Source organism: Rosa chinensis, chromosome 5 (assembly GCF_002994745.2).
Source record: "Rosa chinensis cultivar Old Blush chromosome 5, RchiOBHm-V2, whole genome shotgun sequence".
Lineage (NCBI taxonomy): Eukaryota > Viridiplantae > Streptophyta > Magnoliopsida > Rosales > Rosaceae > Rosa > Rosa chinensis.
The window spans coordinates 50905303-50912975 of NC_037092.1; the positions used below are offsets into that span (position 1 = coordinate 50905303).

The window sequence follows — 7673 nt, forward strand, 5'->3', positions numbered from 1 at the left end:
AAGCAAGCAAAATTGCTGCTTTTAAAAAGATTCATTTTTTCTTGTTTTAATTTTGTGTTTTCTTCTTGTATTGTTTAAGAAAATAAAATTAAACAGCCAAAAAACCATATGATATACACGAACTCTTTACTCCGATAACTAAATTGGAAACAAGACGCACCAAACATGACTCAAAAAGACCTACACACCAGCCAAAAGGAAAAGGCTGAGTCAGAAAAGAAAAATTATTAAACAGATAGGGTAAAGTGATATACACGCACTGGCGGCATTGGAACGACAACGTATAAGGTGTAGCCGCCTGGAAAACAAAAGGAGTCCTTGTTTTAGGGGTTGTGGTAATGAAATAAATAAATACAAAAAGAAAAAGAAATAGAAAATACATAAAAAAAATAATTGCGTCTCTAACCTCATCCCGTTTTGAACCCAAAAAAAACCACAAAACCAAAAGAAACCAAACCACAGGGATATCTGTCTCTCTCTTCTTTTTCCCCTCCCCTCCCCTCCCCTCCTCCTCCTCCCACCAAACCCTAAACGAAGACTTTTTTTTCTTTCTCAGATTTCGAATTCTCAATCCGATGCTCTAATTTCTCGAATCGTTCCGCGGATCCGGCTCAGACAGGTGCGTTTGCCCGCTTCCTTTTCCAGTTCGTTGTCGCTATTCTTTCAATTCATGTGTTTTTTTTTGGGGAAATTCGGAGCCGATTGATCTATGTTTCATGTTGTATTTCGATTCGACGGATCTGAACTTTTTCTTTGTTTCTATGTGCTTTTTTAGTTTTCTCTTTCGTTTTAATTTTCCTCTAAACCCAGCTGTGGTTTCTCGAACCTGTTAAATTAGGGTTTGTTCTTAAAATAGCCTATGGTTTTATATTAATGCTGAAGCGTTGATGCTATTTGTTCCCCTCAATTTTTTCATGAAGATTTGGTTGCTGTGTGTGTAATTTATGTTGCTTATCTAAACCTTTTCAATGAGAATATCGAAATTGATTATTAGGTAATTGTCTGCCAATACTCTGGCAAGTAATATTTACTTTTTGCCCTCCGGAACATAGTGATGATGTGATGTGCTTGTTGTGCCATTCTCTAGGTTCTAACGTGGAGGGGTATTAGAAACTGTTTTAGTATATTATTCCTTATCTGACGTGGGGGTTTGCTTTTTCTTTATTTTCTTTTCTGCAGATTTAATGCTGTTTGGAATTAATCAAATACATTTGATGGATGATGATCACAAAATTGGATAAAATGTCTGTTTCTCCATCATGGGAGCGTGCCCAACGTTTGTTCGACAAGGTATATCTATCGTTTTTTCATCATAGGGAAACTTATTTTTCTCAAACTTGTATTGTTTGTTAGTATTGATTTGGAAGACTTACAATAGGAATCTATGCCTCATTATCTGCATTTGTTTTACGTTTCTTTCTTTTTCTTCTACAGATTACTGAGTTGGAGAGTAGGCGTCGGAGGTCTGCCCAAGCACGAGTTCCCTCAGATCCTAATGCCTGGCAACAGATACGTGAGAATTATGAAGCTATAATTCTTGAGGACCATGCATTTTCAGAGCAGCACAATGTTGAGTATGCTTTGTGGCAGTTACATTACAAGCGGATTGACGAATTGCGCACGCACTTCAGTGCTGCTATGGCTTCTACAGGTTCAAACTCATCCCAAGGTTTGAAGGGACCTACTCGGCCTGATCGTATTACAAAAATAAGACTGCAGTTTAAAACATTCCTTTCAGAAGCGACTGGATTTTATCATGATTTAATAGTGAAGATCAGAGCAAAGTATGGGCTTCCTCTTGGCTATTTCTCTGAGGATTCTGAAAATCGAATTGTTATGGATAAGGATGGAAAGAAATCTGCTGATATGAAGAAAGGTTTGATATCATGCCACCGCTGTTTGATTTACTTGGGTGACCTTGCACGCTACAAAGGACTGTATGGGGAGGGGGACTCCAAAACTCGTGAGTATGCTGCTGCCTCAAGTTACTACTTGCAAGCTGCATCTTGTTTGCCATCAAGTGGGAACCCTCATCATCAGGTGTTGTTTTGTTATTTTTCTTATAATTATGTAGGCACAATAGCTGCATTATTGCTGTGGAGGTTCTTGCTTATGATTTCTGATCTTTCACTGTGATCCTCGTTATACTTCAGCTTGCTATATTGGCTTCTTATTCTGGGGATGAGTTGGTGACTGTTTATCGATATTTTCGTAGCCTGGCCGTGGATAATCCCTTTTCAACTGCAAGGGATAACTTGATTGTGGCATTTGAGAAGGTATTGTATCTTTAGTGTGATGTACGGCATTCTTATAGCTGTTTCATTATAAGTCTGATAAATAATCAATGATCTTGACTTTTATATTCTGTTATAACTGTGGTTACTATTTTCAGAGGTTATGTGTTTCTATTGGCCTATGAAGTACTTATTTTTGTTTTTGGCACTGCTATCAATATTGTTCTGTGTCGAAAGAAACAAGGAATAGTTACTAGAGAAAGACTCCAAATATGAAAGAAGTAGAGAGGAAGTGTTGATTGGGTGCTAGTTTTGGAATATTTAAGGCTCAAACAACATAAATTACAAATGTGGGTTTTTTTCCTTTCATTTCTCTTAAATTCACTAGTCATTGCCTAACATATTGTTAAAGTTTGACTTAATATTAGAAATATCCCAAGTTCCCAATTTATTAATATTTTGAATTTTTTTTTTTTGAAGGAAACTTCATGAAACTTTAGATATGTTTAGATATGTTTGTGGAATATAATTTGCCTTTTTTTATGTGTCTTTCTCTTGCATTGGCTCAATGTTTGTGGAAGAGGGAACCTTTTCGGTATGCTTAAGATCACACACCAAGTTGGTATTTTGTACTAGGATAGATCTTTCGCTTCCCTGATCTCAATTCTTCAGCGAAGGGAGGGTTATGCAGGTGACCCTACCCATTTGCTTGGGACGGCTTGAACTGGTTAACACTGCCCCAAGCGGGTTGTTCAATCTCTCACTTTGGACCTATGTTTCCGGTGGTACACCTTTGGAAACTTGGTCACTCCTATCGTTTATGTTGGGATATCTTGTGTTTCTGTGGAATTGGATCTACTTAGTAGATGGTTTTTACAATTCTGGCTATGGCTGCTCTTAATGTTTGTTAGCCAGAAATCATCCTTAGCTCAACTGCTCTTGTAGAACAGCGATATTTTCCCATCAAACATGGAGGTCTTGATCTGGAATCTTTATGGAGCAGGTGTTGGATTCCTTTGAAAATGTCGGGTAGGGGTTAGAGGATGCCTCCTAATGCTAGTTGAACTGTGATTTTTGTTACCACCTAGAAACCGCGTTATGTGGCAGCTTTACTAATCAGTATCTTAGCTCTATGGAGTAGGTGTTGGATCCCTTTGAAAATGTCGGGTAGGGGTTAGACCGTTAGAGGAGGACTGCCTCCTAATGCTAGTTGAACTGCAAATTTTGTTGCGACCTAGAAACCACGTTATGTGGCAGCTTTACTAATCAGTATCTTAGCTTTACATCACTAAAGCCCTTACTTATGTGGTCATCTGTTAATCTTGTCCCCCGGGACCTTACTTTTTTACCTAGTATTTGTGCATGATTTATGTGTATATTTACCTTTTTTTTTTTTCCTCTGTAGAATCGTCAGAGTTACTCGCAACTGTCTGGCAATGCTAATACTTCTGCACTCAAAGAGTTGCCTGCACGATTGACTGGCAAAGGTCGAGGGAAGGGGGAAGCAATACCTGCTAAAGATAACAACACAGAAGCAGGCCTTGTTAAGGAAAGATCATCCAGTAATCAGGAAAAATACAAAGCTTTTTCAATTCGTTTTGTCCGTCTAAATGGCATTCTTTTTACACGTACTAGGTATGTTTTGTTGTTGAATGTTGGTGGTAAGTTTTTGAACTAGTCTCTCAATTTTAACGTAAAATTAAATCTGTTTTGTGACTTTATTTGTGCAGCCTGGAGACATTTGCAGAAGTTCTCTCTGTTGTAAGCAGTGGTTTATATGAGCTTCTATCTTCCGGAGCAGAAGAGGAGCTGAGTCTTGGTGCTGATGCTGTTGAGAATGGACTGGTCATTGTTCGACTGGTCTCTATACTGATATTCACAGTTCATAATGTGAAAAAGGAAAGTGAAGGTCAGTCATATGCAGAAATTGTACAGCGTGCTGTTCTGCTGCAAAATGCATTTACTGCTGTCTTCGAGTTGATGGGGCATGTCTTAGAGAGATGCGTGAAGCTGGGGGATCCAACTTCAAGTCACCTGTTACCAGGCATTCTGGTTTTTGTAGAATGGTTGGCATGTTGTCCTGATGTAGCGGCTGGCAGTGATGCAGATGAAAAACAGTCTTCTGTTAGAGCAAAGTTCTGGAATGCTTGCATACACTTGTTGAATAATCTCTTATCATCTGTTCCGATGTCCATAGATGATGATGGAGATGAGACTTGCTTTAATAATATGAGCAGATATGAAGAAGGGGAAACTGAGAATCGCCTTGCTTTGTGGGAGGATTTTGAGTTGAGAGGATTCATGCCGCTTCTTCCAGCACATACAATATTGGATTTCTCGAGGAAGCATTCTTTTGGAAGTGATGGCCAGAAGGAAAAAGGTGCGCGTGTTAAAAGGATCCTGGCGGCAGGCAAGGCTTTAGCAAATGTGGTCAAGGTTGATCAAAAAGCCATTTATTTTGATTCCCAGACAAAGAAATTTGTCATCGGTGTTGAGCCTTCAATTAATGGCGATTATATGCCTACCTCCTTTTTAGGCATGGCTAATTCCAATGATAATCTGGAAGAAAATCAAGTGGAGGACACCAAAAATCTGGGAGGTCCATTTCAAAAGCCAGGGTTGACCATGGATGGGGATGAGGAAGATGAAGTAATAGTTTTTAAACCAACAGTGGCTGAGAAGAGGCCTGATGTGGTAGGCACTACATGGGCTATCCCCCAGCATTTGGAACCATTTAAATCAGAAGAAATATCTCTTGCTAACAACCTAAAGAGTTTGGGATTTATGGGCAATGGACAAGTACTGAAATCTGACCATGTATCAAGTTCGGTTCCATTCCAACAGCCTGTTAATGGTAGTACTAGTAGTATGTTTTACAGCCATGCAAAGGCTCCAGAAGCTGTGTTGCCGTTTAAGGTTGATACTATTGCATCTTCTGGGCCATTTGCGGATGGTTTGACATTGAAGACGTCATCAGCTTTGCCCTCTGCTATCCGTAAAAATCCAGTTAGTCGACCTGTTAGACACCTTGGTCCGCCACCTGGTTTTAGCCATGTTCCCACTAAACAAGTGAACGAGTCTATTTATAATTCAGAGTCAATGGGTGAGAATCCACTGATGGATGATTACAGCTGGTTGGATGGGTATCAGGTGCCATCTTCAACTAAAGGAAATGCATTCAGCAGTTCCATTAACTACTCATCTCATTCAAATCTCCATCGCGTTCCTAATGGGAATGGCTTAAGTGGAGCAGTGAACTTTCCCTTTCCTGGTAAACAGGGCCCATCTATGCCATTCCAAGCAGAAAACCAGAAAAGCCGGCAAGAATTCCATATGCTCGATGATCTTAAACTTCACCATGAAATGCAGCTGCAGCAGCAGCAACAACCTGAGCAATATCAAGGACAGTCTGTCTGGACAGGCCGCTATTTTGTGTGATGCCAGTATCAATGTGATGGTGAGACTTGCTTAATTGACTATATTTTTATTATAGTTGAAAATGCAAATATCTTTTTAGTAAGTAATTCAATTTTGCTTTTGCATTGTTCTTGTATTGCCATTTCTTTTCTTTCTTTATTTCTTGAGCTTGTATGTTTTGACCTTTTTCTTTCTTTTCTTTTTGGGGCTTGAAAGGGCAGATTCAAGATTTGTTTTTCTGCATATTCAAAAGATTTTTATCGCCATTAGTTATCAGCAATGCATTTGTTTTTCAGTATCAGCAGCACTTCCATTCATATTGGAATTTAGAAGTTCTTTTAGATTTTATTGGCAAATTGTTTATTTAACATAAACTCTGGTAAAACCCATCCTTTGAGATTTGATATGGGATGATTTAGTATTCCTTCATTCAACTTCTGGGAAGTACAAACGGTGGTTAGTTTACAGTTCATGGGTTTATGATTATTTCATACAAATTTAGTATTATATGCAGATGTTGACCTTCTTGCTGCTGTTGTTGTTCGTTAGGTTCTTGAGGATGATTTGGTGAATGTCCGCATTGCCTTTTGCTACCAAATTCAAACTCCAACTTTGAAGCTTTGTCAATGTTAATTTTCTGTTGGAGCATTGGTGGTTTGGCTTCTTGCTGGCGCTTACAAATACCCAGGTTTGTTTTTGTTTAAAGGCACACTGTTTCCAAGTTGCGTCACCTCAGCCCAAAACCAAACTGATTTTCTGTGTTTGTTTTTTCTGTGATGAAAGTAACTTTTATAATTGATTGGCTTGCAATTTCCAATGCTCTCTAGAGTTTATGTTGGTAATGAACCGTCTTTTACCTTAATATAAGCATACTAGGGAATTCTTCCATGCATTCCCATCCATTAATAGGAAGCACATCCTCTATCCTTTTGTTCAGCCATTTGGAAGTCTCCCATCTTCTATCATTGGGCCACTTGCCCCACTTCTGAAATTTTTAGCTGAGCAATTGTTGTAACAACATCCTTTTTCTTCTTTGTTCAGTCATCTGGAAGTTACCCATATTCCATGACAGGGCTGTACCTGCCTTAGCTTTTCGAATTTTTCTGCTGATGAATTGTTGCAACTATTACTCTACGTTGAGAGAGACAGTCAACCGGCAATCATTTGTTTATGCATTATATTGTTTACTACAGGTTTTGCCAAGCTCTCCAGCCCGGGGGATGACAAATATGGATATATGTTTCATGGTGCGAAATTCCTAAGTAAATGCCTTGTCTGGTTACTTGGGGGTGGATAGAACGTGTTAATAAGATCATCTGTTGGTTTTGGGGCTTTTTGCCTCCAGCAATTCGTGGAGTAATAAAAATGGTGTACTGACTCACTAGTGAACTGTTGAAGCATATATTGCTTTTGATATTTATCATCAGCTTGGAGGTGATAGTATGTAATTCTACTCGAGTGCTTTCTTGCGACAAGCTTTGGAGAGCTCGAGTTGTGGACAGGTTGTTGGATATGAATATACCCTCTTATCAGAAATGGGATGGTAGATATGAAAAATTGCACTTTGAATGTAGTTATGTCGTGAGTACAGGGTATTGGTCTTGGTGTCCTGATTTGAGACTTATTATGTTTTTATGAGCTTAGAATGATGACGAATTATTATCTAACCCTTCATATGAAGTTGGGGAGTTTAATGTAATAATAATTGTGGATCACATCCTATGTTGAATGTTAGATCATATTGCCTTTTGTTTAGTTTCGTATTTTTTTGTTTATTCTGCAAGACTTATTAGTAGCCGTGCAACCTTTGATAGTCTCTGATTTAAAAAAAGGAGCATGTCTTCCCAACTCCTCACCGTGCCAATTCTTCCCTTGGCCCTTTGCCAGTAATTCTGCTCGTCTCAACTAAATGAACTGCAAACCTTAGCTGGAGTAAGTGGATCTGCATTGGTTTCCCTCCATTTAATCTACTTTTGTTGTGCTTGGATGGATTGGCTCCTCGCCATTAAACAATTTTTTTGT

The 7673-nt window shown here is 38.8% G+C and overlaps 1 protein-coding gene across 2 annotated transcripts; it reads left to right on the plus strand.

Moving 5' to 3' along the window:
• The first annotated feature begins 461 nt into the window (after nt 1-461).
• On the plus strand, nt 462-7410 carry LOC112201509 (protein SMG7). 2 transcript variants are annotated; one of them, XM_024342392.2, is made up of 8 exons: nt 462-619; nt 1180-1290; nt 1435-2040; nt 2154-2276; nt 3640-3869; nt 3965-5691; nt 6201-6339; nt 6845-7410. In XM_024342392.2, the coding sequence occupies exons 2-6, from the start codon at nt 1219-1221 to the stop codon at nt 5670-5672; spliced, it is 2739 nt and encodes a 912-aa protein (XP_024198160.1). In that variant the 5' UTR covers nt 462-619; nt 1180-1218; the 3' UTR covers nt 5673-5691; nt 6201-6339; nt 6845-7410. The 2 variants fall into 2 exon arrangements, with proteins under 2 accessions (XP_024198160.1, XP_040375648.1); XM_040519714.1 differs by lacking the exon at nt 6845-7410 and adding an exon at nt 6693-6827.
• The last annotated feature ends 263 nt before the right edge of the window (nt 7411-7673 follow it).

Excerpts from the sequence above, each read along its gene's own strand:
- LOC112201509 (XM_024342392.2), top strand. The coding sequence starts at position 1,219 with ATGATGATCACAAAATTGGATAAAATGTCTGTTTCTCCATCATGGGAG. Across the intron at positions 2,041-2,153 it reads GTGGGAACCCTCATCATCAG|CTTGCTATATTGGCTTCTTA; the intron begins GTGTTGTTTTGT and ends GTTATACTTCAG. Across the intron at positions 2,277-3,639 it reads TGATTGTGGCATTTGAGAAG|AATCGTCAGAGTTACTCGCA; the intron begins GTATTGTATCTT and ends TTTCCTCTGTAG.